Source organism: Syngnathus acus, chromosome 6, assembly GCF_901709675.1.
Source record: "Syngnathus acus chromosome 6, fSynAcu1.2, whole genome shotgun sequence".
Lineage (NCBI taxonomy): Eukaryota > Metazoa > Chordata > Actinopteri > Syngnathiformes > Syngnathidae > Syngnathus > Syngnathus acus.
The window spans coordinates 8,889,763-8,903,518 of NC_051092.1; the positions used below are offsets into that span (position 1 = coordinate 8,889,763).

Below are 13,756 nucleotides of genomic sequence, written 5' to 3' on the forward strand. Positions count from 1 at the left end.
GTTAAGTGTGAATACGTTGAAAAGTTGACTGTACGCTTATTAGCTTCAAACATCAGAGTTGTGAATAAATCAAGACAAACAATATATTTATTCTGTTAAAAATGTGGATGGATAGGGCTTTATTGACAAGATCGTGAAGCAGAGTCGAGCACAGAAAACGGACAGAAAAAATCCTGACGTCACCTTTTCGTGTCCTCACTTACAATACCGGGATGGTCCTCTTAGTGGCGCTGTTCCACTCGGGACGCAGGTGACGTAGCAAAAGAAGTAGGCGTTGTACACAGGCTCTCATTCGCGTACCTTGCTTGTGTCAACGTTAGCGATATACAAGCTCAGCCGCCGAACGGTGTCTCATTGTGTGCAGACGCCAAAGTCTTGCACACAAAATCTCGGATTCATAGGAGGGCTTGGTGAGTAAAAGCTCTCCGTTTCATCGTCATTTAACGCGATCTCGTCTTGCCCACTGTGCAGTTTGGAAAGCGCTCATAAAATGTGCCTGTGAAGGATTTGATAAACGATTTCGGATGTGGTGGAATATGGTCCATTCGACTATGAGACTTGTTGGTGCAATGTGGTCCTTTGGCGGAGGGGAAATATTCCAACGAGTCAGACAAAACGCATTCCAGCTGTTAGAGTAGGAAATTTTACTCATTAGCATCCACTCATCATACTTCCATATGTGGCTAAATTTAGACGGCAGGCCTTTTTGTTAATCATTTTCAAACACTCCTCGGTCATTGTCCAGGTGGTGGGCAGCTATCACGAGGTAAGATGTCCTCCCAACACTTATGTAGGCAACTGTGCAAATAGAGGTCATTCATTGTCAAAGACAAACATAGGGCACTCGATCGTTCGGTAATAATTAATTGCATTAGGGATTTGCAACACGGTGGCCCGTGATGCGACTAAACGAGTCATAAACTAGGCATTAATCGATAGTTTCACCTGTTCCTTAACGTCAAGAAAAAAAGGCGCTGTAGTGTTGCGGTTCGGACTTGTGTATCAACGATGCACTTGAAAGGTTTATCTTCAAGAAGGCTGCATTATTGCACGGAAAGCCCAGAATATAGTTTATTTACATCGGAGTGCAAACTATTGACCCAGTTTCGGATGTACCACGTGGTCAAGTGTTGCCTCCCTTAGCGTGCAATTACCGAATGGCAACTACGTATGTTGTGCGTCTTTGCTGATAAAATTACGTGTTTGTGGAGGAGCTTGGCTCTGACGGCAGCTTTTAATCGTGATTAATGATGACGGAATGATAAGATCTGTCATGCAAATGAACGACGTTACGCACACGATGATCGTGGGGGTGGTTGCCATGATTTATTACCATAGGGGTAACATTTTAGAAATATTGCCGACTTAGCTCGATTTATGCATCTGCACAGTGTATCGATACACGCTTCTGTAGGCATGCACGGGAGTGTTTGCTAGTGATTTCCCCAGTTTTCCCTCTGTATCCAAGCGAGCGGCTCTCCAGGGCGACCTTTCCCCCAGTTTCCGCAGTGAAGGCTGGATCATGTGATCAGGTGGGGGAGGGGCGGTCTGCGGAGACGCTGCTTTCAGATTGAAAATGTCCACGCGACCGTGTCCTTCAGCATGGACTTTCCCCCTGTCATTTTCATCCTGAGCTTTTCACTGTCGGGATAATCCCTTGTATTGCACGTCCCAATTTAAAAGATTATTCAAATGCAGTTTTTTTTTTTGCACCAGACAGCCGTAAAGCATGAGAGCGCTTAGCCTAACGCATTTATAAACAGAGTAGTATTTACCATACAGCATAAAATTGTATACTTTTGCTTTGTTCAATGTGCCCTTTGCAAATGATCTGACAGAATAAACGGTGATACTGGTTGAATGCACTTTGACTGGCTTGACAACGCAGACCATTGCCTATTTCCTTGGTTTGTAAGGCCAAGACATCCAGTTTAATTTGACTGTGTTAAATAGAGATCACCCTGCAATCCGCATTCATCATTCATTTAGCATTTAACCAATAAATCACAATTATAACTTGAATTACTTTTGCCGGAAAACAGATCATAGCCCAAACGATAAAAATCAAATTTGAGCATAACTAAATGGAGTACACTTCTATACCGTTTTATCTACGCCATGTGATCCAAAGTGCTTTACAAAGCCACCTAGTAATTTTTTTGTCAGCAAATAATAATTTCAGTTTGGCATTTTTCCCATGATGCCACCGACTGCAATGACATTGTCCAATTGTAGAAAATAAATCTCCAAAGATTAAAGGTGTTATTTATTTGTGCATGTCGTGATAACTTGAATCATACTGTAGCAGTTAAAAAGTCCTGGACAAATGCAAGGAATTCCTGGTAATTCCTGGAAAACAATTTTAAGAAAAGAGTGAGAACCCTGACAGTGGGAATTTGATTGGCGTGCATGGTCTGGAGCTGCTGACATAAACCTTGAGGCCATATAGACAATACTCTACTCTGGAAGAGCTTTAATGTAGAGGATGACACATTTGTCTAACCGGTTTTTATAGCGGGAACAGTGTGGTGGATAATGATACCCTTTCTTGAGCAGCTTGCGGGAACCTGTTGACAATGAACACTTTTCTCTCAAGTCTCAACATTGCATTTGGTGATCACAAAGAGCCTCTGTTTAAACTAGTTGTCTAAAATCTCTTCAGCTCCTCAGTAAAAAAAAAAAAAAAAAAAAAAAAACTTTTCCTGTTGCATTGATGTCACATTCATTGGCACTGTATTAAAAAAAAAAGAAAAAACTCCCCAATCACACCAGCATTGTCCAGTTACTGTCAGTTTAAGAGCGCCAAGAGCAAAGCTCCCTGTTGCCTGACGAAGGGTTATTGTTTTTTTTTTCTCCATCATTATAGCTTTAATTCCAAGGTGATGTTATTTTTTAGACACGTGTTTACCAGAACTCTAGAATATTGTTGCTCTCACATAGACCAAAACACTTACAATGGACAGACGTTTGACGTTAGTCCCGTGACTATCTTTGCTCAGCTTGATGGCACAAGGACAACATACAAAACATGACACTACATTCATACACAGCAACGGCGAGGCTTAACGTAATCATACACTTATAAAGCGGCAACAACGATAAAGGTTCGAGACCGAACAACCTTCATCATGCATTGCATGCTTTTTATCCCACTTTAACGCCTTCCATATCAGTGCTTATCTATTAAAAGTTGAAAATAAAATGCGGCAGGTATGCCTCTGCATCTCTGTTTACTTCATGATAATGAGGGCATTCTTTCACTTTGTGTTTTCTTCAGTAACTTTGCACAGAAGCAGCCACCATGGCAGAAGCTCACCAGGCAGTGGCCTTTCAGTTCACCGTCACCCCAGATGGCATCGATCTGCAGCTGTGCCATGAGGCTCTGCGCCAAATCTACCTCTCTGGTCTTCACTCGTGGAAGAAAAGATTCATTCGCTTCAAGGTGAGAGGCACTCTGTTTGCGTCACTGAGGCAAAGTTCGACCTTTGAACCAGTCGGGCCCTTCCCAAATGCACTTACTAAAATCCTGCATCCTATTACTAACTTATACAATATTGATCTTATTTTGTTTTGGAAATACTAAATTGCTTTATTGAAGAAACGTTTGACCACATTGTTCTTTACGATTGTGTCGATTGGTGTATATTAACATGCTCCCAATCCCTTTAGAAGGCTACTCACTCACAAATGCCTTGGGTGTCAATTCTCTGTTACAGTGTTTGTCCTTCAACTCTTTACTCACCACGATATCAAGTTACTCAAACATAATAAACTGATAACATTGTCTTCGTATTCAACAACCCCACTATAATACTACAAATCATTGTGTTTGTTTCCTGGCTCCCCTTGACCTTGTTGTTCCTGTCTAAACCTCCACAGAATGGAGTAATGACTGGTGTGTACCCAGGCAGCCCAGGTGGCTTCATGGTTGTGGTCGTGTCTTACATGTCCTACAATAAATACAAACAACTGGATCCATCTCTTGGCTTGATTGCCAAACTGGGACAACACATGCCTATTAGGTAAGCTCCTTAATGATTGCGTGCAAAACAACAACTATGTGGCAAATAAATTGGCCAGTGCAAATTTCATACGTACCATATTTTTGAATCACTTTTCAGACCAGGGCTTCTCCTTTTTCTGTTTTTCCTGCACAGTAAATATATGTCGACAGACACCCAGAAGGTTCTTGGTGGGGTATTGGTGGGCACAGGTCTATGGGTGACCATCATCATGATCATGAGGAATGTCCTCAAGTCCCTGTTGTCGTGGCATGGCTGGATGTATGCGCGCCATGGCTCGGTATCCTGGTCGACTCGATTGTGGATGGTGAGCAATGTTCTTGTATTAGCTGTCTCCATATACCTAACAATAGACATTTTGAAAGACAATTTTTTTCATGCTTGACATTTTTACTTCCGATGACTCAAAATGGCCACATTTTTAACCTGATTTGCCCTTATTGCCCTGGAGCATTTAGTTTTTGTTATCCTTTAAGGATTTCTTTGCAGCGTTAGTTAAACCTGATTTGTAAGCAGTTTAATGTAGATTTTTAACACGATGGCAGAGTTTTGTTGACTGTTCTTTTTGATACCACTGAGCAATACTGCTTTTCTTTTCCAGTTGTTAGTTAAGGTGTTCTCTGGAAGGAAACCCATGCTCTATAGTTTCCAGAGCTCCTTGCCGCGGCTGCCTGTTCCACCTGTAAATGATACCTGCAGAAGGGTACGTTTTAAAAAAAGGAAAAGGGTCATTGTTTTCTTCTCCAATTTTTTTTGTCCGATCCTTTGGATCTAATAGGAGATCAAAGTTCATTCCTTTTGTTTCCGCTATTATAGGCTTAGCTGGATTTTACTATGTACTAGTATCCTTATTGGCTAGTATGTTGTCATCTGCCCTTTTTGCATCCTTACAATAAAAAACATTGCAGCTCTACTTTTTTTTCCTCACTTATTGTGTACACTTTGTTAACCGTTACCTTTTCCTTATGTGTTGTTTTAATGCTTAGTACCTCGAGTCAGTCCGCCCACTAATGGATGATGAACAATTTGAACGGATGACGGGACTGGCTAAAGACTTTGAGATGAAACTGGGTCCTAGATTGCAGTGGTACCTAAAACTGAAGTCATGGTGGGCCTCCAATTACGTGAGTCGTAAAGAATTCTTTTAGCCTTTCAAATTGCTATCGATTGAACGTTCTTCATAATATTACCTGATGTTTGTCTCTGTCATTCTTCTCCTGCATCATCACAGGTCAGTGACTGGTGGGAAGAGTATATTTACCTTAGAGGTCGCGGGCCCATCATGGTGAACAGCAACTACTATGCTATGGTAGGAAAAACTCAGTTATTTGTTTGTGAAGCAGTAGAAGTCTGATAAGAGAGTTTCATTCTGCCAAACAACTTCCTCTCCCTCCAGGACTTCCTTTATGTGTTCCCCACCTCAGTTCAGGCTGCCAGAGCAGGTAATGCCATTCATGCCATCATGATCTACAGGAGGAGGCTCGACCGAGCTCAGATCAAGCCAGTGAGTACGGAGCAACGTCTTTGGGTTCTAACATTCTTACCCCATGGCTTGTTAGTGCTGCTAATGCTTGACTATATAAATGATTCCTTAGTCAAATAAATTCAGCGGTAGTTTGTGTTTTCATGTTCACAATGCTCAACACTCGTTACTGTAAAAAAAAGTTTGTGTTACTGGCTAGCAATTTGTTTGTTTGAATGGAGACATTGTCCTGATTGCTGGCCAAATGAGATTTGACCTATATTTTTAACTTGTCCTTCTGTTTCTTCAGAGTGCTGTTGAAAGAGTGAATTGTAATGATTTTCCTGATGGCCAGATGTATTGCAGCTTTACCTTCACTATTTTCTTTTTCTTGTACAACCCCCCACCAACCCGCATGATGTAAATTTCTAGACTTTTTATTTTTAAATCTTATATTGTGTGAGCTTACACTGGCCTCAGCAGCAAAGCTTCACCGTATGACTCTGTACAACTCCCCGCGCATGTGCTTGCAATGTTAAACACTCACGTTCTGTGTTTTACTGTCTTGTCCTTTCGCTGTTGTGTCTGATGCTGCGTTAGATATACTTGCTGGCAAACAAGGTTCCTCTGTGTTCGGCTCAGTGGGAGCGGATGTTTAACACTACCCGCATCCCCGGTTTGGAGACAGGTAAGATGAGGGCACCTGTGCCATGCCCTCTGAACCGTACCCCTTCCCTGTGACCCAAACCATCACAATGGCAGCAGCCATTGGAAACCTTTGCCTACTCTCGTCTCTTTCTCGACAGCCAAGCCCTGAAACAATCCAATCTCTGATTGGCTTTCATAGATGTGACTTGTGAGATGACTACAAGTAATAGGTGATGTATATATTTCTGAAACGTATTCACATTGGCGATAAGAGGGCTTTGCTGTTGGAATTGAAAGAGTGGTCATTGGTTTCTGGTCCCTGTATAAATCCTCTCCCCTGGCAGCCTGCTGAGGTTCTTCCTGCTGCCTCTCAAACCAATCCTCATCATTTCCTCTCCACTTTATCCATGCTTCTGTCCCCGTAGGTGTTTGTGTCTGCTGCTCTGTCTGGATGATGGTGATTTAGAATGTCATCTCGATTTGTTTGACTCTCCCCTCTTGCGTTTCAGCTCATGCTCCTAAACACTATCCCCATGTGTTCCTCCCAATACGAGCGTATGTTCAACACCAGTCGTGTCCCAGGTGTAGACACAGGTAGAGTCTGCAGTGTTGCCTCCTCCACGCCATTCTGACTGTACTTCTCCTTGGGCGATTTTGTCCGTCTGTGGAAAAATTCTGACCCAGTAGAGTTTGTAATACTCATGTGTTCTGCTCTTTGCACACGTGGTGAATAATTTGCATGTGGCTGAACCAGGTTCTTTGTATAACATGGTGATTGAGACCCGCAAGACATGACCTGGCATGATAAATGTGATGACTGATAAGTGCCGTGCTTAAGTACTAATTGCCACCTTGTTGGTTATATCGTGTACATTTCATCTGATAAAACCAGTTAAGTGGTGTATTTTGGTTATTGCTGAATGGCATGCCACACTTGACCATGAGTCCCAGAGGAGCTCGACTGTCTTGGGTTGAGACGTGTTAAATGCTCGTCATTTTAGTTCAGTTTTGTTTCAGGAAGTAGACTGCGGCATTGAAACCCAGACTGAGGCTAGAAATGACCCATTCACCACTGTCACGAGGCAAAACTGTTAATGTGATGCAGCACTGAGCCGCCTTTGACTGCAACCTCAGTTTCCTGTTCTTAGCTGACAGGGCTGCTCACTGGTTAGTTCTTCTTCCGGGGTTGCTAATTTTTTGCAGGTATTGCATTGTGTTCAGAGATGTGCTTTTGTATACCTCAGTTTTTGACACATCAGTACTGTAATGCGCATAGCCCCCCTTTCCGATTGCTTTGAATAATAACGATAGGTATGGTTTTCTCAATATGGTTCTACTAATAGACACTTTTCTGTGACAAAATGGGGTACTAGGAGGTACTATTTGTTATGGGGTGACATGAAGGTAGCTGGTAGCTCTTGAGATGGCCTGATTGATGCATAGTGGAAAAGTGTGCTGTGATCTGTCAAGTCCACATTTCAGATTATTTTGGGAAATTATATATAATTATAATCCGGGCCGAAGATTATTAGCGTAACTTCAAAAGCCTGAATCCGGGATGTGTAAATACATGTCTGTGAAGGCACTATTAATGCTGATGTAAAATTTGGAGCAATATATGATGGCATCCAAGCAATGTGTATCTCAGGTACCTTTTACACAATGTACCAATTCCATTGGCATTGCGGTTGGTAAAACGTGAACCTCAAATGAATGCATTTACTACAGTTTTTCTAATATCTCATTTTTTTTCAATTGGCACGCAAAACCTGAAATTGCCTGTGTGTTTGGCTATCTGAAGTGCTGACCTTGCCTAATCTGAAATATTGTCTCGCTAAATTAATTGAAATGCACAAGGAACTGTTTAATTGACTTCCGTGTTTGATTTTGAATTGACGTGAGGATTTAACGGTCAAGTAGTCATAGTAGATTTGGTCTATATAGTAGAAGAGCTGATAGGAGTCGATGAATTGTTAAACCCATTAATTGTTAAATGAAATGCTCCTCGTGGTTGGCAGACCAAGCATTTTTATTGATGGAAGTGGGAAAGCAGAGCAGAGCAGACTAATCGGCATGTGTCGTTCTTGGTGTTTTGGGGTTTCTTCTTACCCTCCCTTGTTTGGTGGCTGTTTGAACACTACAAGCATCACAAAGACAATCTATTTTTGTTTCCTTTGAACGCACCAAAAGCGGTATGTCTTGATGCGACACGATACTGTTCAAACAAACTTTGCATCAAACTTCCATGTTACATCCTCCTCCCTGCATGTACTCCATTTCAGGCTCCACTTTTCACTCAGGTAGTCCCTTCTCGTTTCCTTTTAGATGATCTCAATGACTTTGTTTTCCACCGTCGTTTGATCCCATGAGAGCTACATGTATATTTTAAATTGTTGCAGTAAATGCTGCATCCAAAATGAACAGCATTTTATTCCCCTAAGATCATATGTACTGTTAAGTGCATTCAGAAAGTCTTCTGGTCCACTTTAATTTTTACACTTTAATTATTGCGTATGTGTGAAATTGGTGTCCTGTGTATCCCATAAAAGATGTTTTCAGAAAGCAACATGAACTGCTTCAATTTGTCTTATTCTATTCGATCTGACTGGAATACCTTAAATGAAGATGATTTACCTTTAACCTTTCAATAAACAGAATGCCTGTTTAGCGTAGTGGGGGGCGCATAAAATTTGGGGGTTGAGTTCAAATTGCATAAACATCTCTAAGGTGATACAAATGGCCAGAAAACTTTGTGATTGCACTGCAGATCAAATTAGTGAGGCCCGATAGTGGACACAGGTAAAGAGCTAAAACAACACTGCTGTTCCTCTCTGACTCCGCCCTTCTGCAACTTACAATTTGTACTTCTCCTCTAGATGTCCTTCAGCACACGAATGAGAGCAAACACATAGCCGTGTACCACAAAGGGCGCTTCTACAAGGTGTGGATGTTTTATGATGGAAGGCTTCTCTTGCCACGGGAGATTGAACAGCAGATGGAAAGGATCCTGGCTGACCGGTCGGAGCCCGCGCCAGGAGAGGAGAGGCTCGCTGCACTTACTGCAGGGGACAGGTACTCCGCTGCTCAGTGAAACTCGCATACGAGTGTTGAATTTATTTTTATCTGGAATACACCTGAATACTTAATTAGGGCCTCTAGACTTATGCAGAAGAAATGCCATGAGGAAGGTACAATCTTCTAGCTTTTTCCCCCAATTCTGTTGAATAATTTCAGGTTTATTAAGAAATGGAGAGTGCTCCAGTATAAATGGTATGAAAAAGGGGTGCCCCCTTATTTATGTATTTATTTATTTGTTTGTTTATTTGTTTATTTCATGTTTGTCACGCTTCACTGTTTTCCCATCATCAGGCATATAGGACTGACAGAAGTGTGACAAAAAAAAAACAATTGTTATAACTGCCAATTGAAGTAAAGCATTCCATTTTCTACACTTTCTACAAAGAGTAACAAATCAAATGCATTTTTACTTATGTGTTCATTTTGTGTTTTTCCAGTCTTATTGTAGCTGGGTGGAAAAAAATGTGCAAGTAAAATAATAAATAAACCCTCTTAGTATGCTGCATTGCGCTGCTATTTTCTTTCCGTCCATTCTCTCTTTGCAGGACACCATGGGCAAAGTGCCGCGACACCTACTTCAGCCGTGGCAAGAACAAGCAGTCTCTGGACGCCATTGAGAAGGCAGCCTTCTTTGTGACACTGGATGAAACAGAGCAGCGATTCGAAGAAAGCAACCCAGTAAAGTCTCTGGATAGTTATGCAAAGTCTCTGCTGCACGGAAAGTGTTACGACAGGTAGTACCAAAGATGCAGGAAAAAAATAAAGGATGCAGCACAACTCTGTTGAATACACAAAACTTGTTTCTCTTTTCATTCAGGTGGTTTGATAAATCCTTTAACCTGATCGTTTTTAAGAATGGAACCATGGGTCTGAATGCTGAACACTCCTGGGCTGATGCTCCCATCATTGGTCATCTGTGGGAGGTCGGTCATTGTCTTTTTCATGATATTCATGTCGGGTTTTTGTGTTTTAAAACACAATTGAAGTCCTAGTAATGCTCAACGTTAAACAGCATTTGTTTTGCAGCATGTGCTTTCCATGGACCCATTTAAGCTTGGATATACCGAAGATGGGCACTGCTGTGGGGAGCCCCATCCCAACCTGCCTGCCCCGCAGAGACTGCAATGGGACATCAATGATGAGGTAAGATAAACTACAGTTTCCTATTTGCATGACCACACGACTTGCCCCCCCCACCCCCCCCCCCCCTGCTGGTTGCTATAACTACTCGCACGAGTCGTTTGTATGCAAAGCGCAAAAGCAGCATCCATTTTATGCTAATCAAAGTGTACATATGTTAAGGCAAGCATGTCGTCTTTGCATTACTTTTAGTGCCAAGGAATCATCGACGGCTCGCTGACAGTTGCCAGGATTCTGGCAGACGACGTGGACAGCCACATTTTCCCCTTCAATGATTTTGGCAAGGGTCTCATCAAGAAGTGCCGTACCAGTCCTGATGCCTTCATCCAGATTGCCCTGCAGTTGGCTCATTACAGGGTTTGTACTTTCAACGCCTTGGTCAAAATAGTTTGATACACATTGTCAATTCATGAGCTTTGGGGATGTTTCTATACATTGCCTGCTGTATTTCACCTCTGATGTTTTTTTCTCTTCGAAAACATCACTGTTCAACAGATCTAGTCGGTTAATCCTTTGTTTTTGAAATGTAAATGAGGTCCACTCTGAAACCCAAACAAAATCTGATGGGTTTAATAGTCGTGATAAAACCAATGCAATGTTATTTGCCACCATTTTGCCCATTAGTTGAGTTTGTAAAGTCACAGTATTTTCGTTCTTTTGTTGGAATTAACATAACACTGAGGAATGGTCATTTTCATTATTTATTTTTTTATACACGCTTCACTGACAACTGTCAGAGATCCTTAAAATTCCAGCAGAGGGCAGTCACAACTTCCGTACCACAATTAGGCTGCTGCAGTGCTTTAAGTAGTAGTCTGTCTGTTTAAAAAAGTAACCACTTGAATTTTCTCTCACCAAACAGGACAAGGGCAAGTTCTGCCTGACCTATGAAGCCTCCATGACCCGTTTGTTCCGTGAGGGTCGAACGGAAACGGTCCGCTCCTGCACCTCGGAAACGTGCACTTTCGTCCATTCTATGATCAGAGACGAGACTGTAAGAAATGTCTTTCTCTCCAGTTTCTTCTCCTATTTTGGATTATGTTGTGCTTATGTAGACCGACACACCTTTTCTCTCAGAGAGAACAACGTCTGAAGTTGCTCAAACTTGCTTCAGAGAAGCACCAAAACATGTACCGCCTGGCTATGACTGGCATGGGCATTGATCGCCACCTCTTCTGTCTTTACGTGGTTTCCAAATACCTGGGGGAAGACTCGCCCTTCCTCAAGGAGGTATGAGCCTGTGGAAAAGCTGTCCTGTAATCTCAAAACCTGCGATGGGGAGGGGGTCATAATAACAGTTTTAACACAGATTTTTTTATTTTTTATTATTATAATATGATAACTTTCAGGTCTTTGTTTTGTAGGTGCTGTCTGAGCCGTGGAGGCTGTCCACCAGTCAGACGCCGCTGCAGCAGGTGGAGCTGTTTGACCTGGTCAGACACCCTGAATATGTGTCATCTGGAGGCGGCTTTGGACCGGTAGCTCCTCACTCAACTAAATCTGCAAAAAAAAAAAAAGATTGCTGCAGAGTTCGGTGGCATTTTCCGCAGATTTGGATGAACCTTGTCTTTTTTTTCTTCCCTCGTCTAGGTGGCTGATGATGGTTATGGTGTGTCTTACATCATCGTTGGAGAAAACCTGATCAACTTCCACATCTCCAGCAAACACTCCAGCCCAGAAACTGTACGCTCACTTGTATTTCATTCAATTCATTCTTTTGTTTGAATATTATGTTCTTTCTCGACAGGACTCTCACCGTTTTGGCGCCAACATCAGACAGGCCATGTTGGACATACTCGACCTCTTCCAGCTCGAGAACAAAGTTTCCAAGTGACGGCCTTTCTCCGCTCGATCTATCGATGTCTATTCTTCCTGAAGCTGTACAGAATCAAATATAGGGTTGGGTTATTTTACGTGATGTTGCAGTAAAAGAAAAACTGTTTGATTGGGCTGCATTTACAAACCTTGCTTTCGTTTTACGCGTGAGGTGTTTGTGGACTGTACGCATCTGACAAATTGTGGATTCTAGTGGCGTTTGCTACAGGTTGTGCGCAGAACATTTCTATTTACTGGACCCTACGCACCAGTGCCTTAGTGATAAACCACTTGTGTAAAAAGGGCAGAAAGGGAGGAGCGATCAGATCTGACGTCACGCTGATCTTCCCGCCAACCAAAGTACTGAGCAATATCCACTTTTTAAGGTTTTAATTTGCAATGCGGTGTGAGATCTTTTGCTGCTTTGTTTCATTGTTTGAGTTCTTTTAGGTCTTCTTTCATTTCATTCGTTGCAGTTGTATAGTTGCACTCGACTCCCAACTTGTCAAACTTGATTTAGTAACATTTGAAAATCAGGTTTGGGCCAGAAAGTGAGCTTGATTGTAGAAGGTCGTTTCCAACATTGGGCCCCACGATGCCTTTCTAGCACATTCTTTTAACATGTTGCGTGTGATTGTATGATGTAGCGACAAAGGTTTGCCTTTGTTTTCATCCTCAGGTTTTGCTAGTTTGGCATATAAGTGCTTTTACTTCCAGCATGTACATGTGCAACAGTAGTTGAGATGCAGTAGAATGCAGCTGTGATCAAGGATGACGGTCCCTCGCGCATTCAATGTAATATAGGGCTGGAATTGCTCTTAAACAAATTGGTTGTTGTACACTCCATGAATGAAATGGTTTTCTCAACACATATCAATGTTCATTTATCATCCATGTAACAGAAAATGGGGTTTGGACATCTCTCCTGTCCACCTGTGTATATGGAGTGGTTGTCTTCCTTAGAGTGCATTTCTAATGTGTATATGTTAGTATATTTTATTTATTTTTAGTTTATAGTTTTAGCAATGCACAGGAAACAGATGTAGATGTGCTTATTTTACAAGCCTTTTTTCCTGGTTTAAGTACTTTTCTGATCTATTTTTGACGGACTTTGCCATTTTATTGTATGATTTATCTGTCAACTTTCATGTTTACACTGCTGCATGGTTTTTGAAGATGATGCTGTATATGTTTGCTTCTAATTTAAGGTAAATAAAAAAACAAAAAACGACAAGCAGCTGGTGCATACCAAAAGTTTGAACAATAAAGTGAATGTCGGAAAGTTGTATGCTAGACTCTTGTTGTGAGTTGGTGTCAAATCAATCAAATCGAGGAATAAAAAGTAAGCTGTCACTTCTGGTTTCACCTTAATCATGTATCTTATGCTGTTTGTATACTGAACATGAGCAGTTCTGGTTGACAGCTTCTAATGTGAAGATGAATGTTTTCTTTTCACTTATTTAGCCATATTAAACAAAAGTTAATATTTTGCCTGTAATTTGGTTATTACTTTTCATGCATATATCTAATACTTTTAAGAAACACATTTTGCCATCTGGGCAAGTTCAGCCAGTCACTCACTTTGAAGGAA

At 41.7% G+C, this 13,756-nt stretch overlaps 1 protein-coding gene and 1 long non-coding RNA gene across 3 annotated transcripts; one reads left to right on the forward strand and one right to left on the reverse strand.

The window, feature by feature from the left end:
• The first annotated feature begins 256 nt into the window (after positions 1-256).
• On the forward strand, positions 257-13,518 carry cpt1ab (carnitine palmitoyltransferase 1Ab (liver)). Of its 2 annotated transcripts, none has more exons than XM_037254181.1 (19): positions 257-410; positions 3,278-3,442; positions 3,880-4,022; positions 4,158-4,329; positions 4,624-4,725; positions 5,009-5,146; positions 5,254-5,331; positions 5,419-5,526; positions 6,085-6,172; positions 9,009-9,204; positions 9,756-9,944; positions 10,028-10,133; positions 10,237-10,353; positions 10,543-10,707; positions 11,213-11,344; positions 11,428-11,580; positions 11,715-11,828; positions 11,941-12,033; positions 12,098-13,518. In XM_037254181.1, exons 2-19 carry the CDS (start codon positions 3,302-3,304, stop codon positions 12,182-12,184), a joined length of 2,322 nt encoding a protein of 773 aa, XP_037110076.1. In that variant the 5' UTR covers positions 257-410; positions 3,278-3,301; the 3' UTR covers positions 12,185-13,518. The 2 variants fall into 2 exon arrangements, with proteins under 2 accessions (XP_037110076.1, XP_037110077.1); XM_037254182.1 differs by lacking the exon at positions 6,085-6,172 and adding an exon at positions 6,642-6,726.
• On the reverse strand, positions 11,676-12,023 carry LOC119124326. Its single transcript, XR_005098253.1, has 2 exons — positions 11,913-12,023; positions 11,676-11,850 (listed from the first exon to the last, which is right to left on the reverse strand). It is a non-coding gene; the product is annotated as an uncharacterized LOC119124326 (long non-coding RNA).
• Positions 13,519-13,756: the final 238 nt, after the last annotated feature.

Coding starts and splice junctions, on each gene's coding strand:
- cpt1ab (XM_037254181.1), top strand. CDS start 3,302: ATGGCAGAAGCTCACCAGGCAGTGGCCTTTCAGTTCACCGTCACCCCA. Junction 5,527..6,084: donor ACCGAGCTCAGATCAAGCCA/GTGAGTACGGAG, acceptor ATGCTGCGTTAG/ATATACTTGCTGGCAAACAA. Junction 10,354..10,542: donor AATGGGACATCAATGATGAG/GTAAGATAAACT, acceptor CATTACTTTTAG/TGCCAAGGAATCATCGACGG.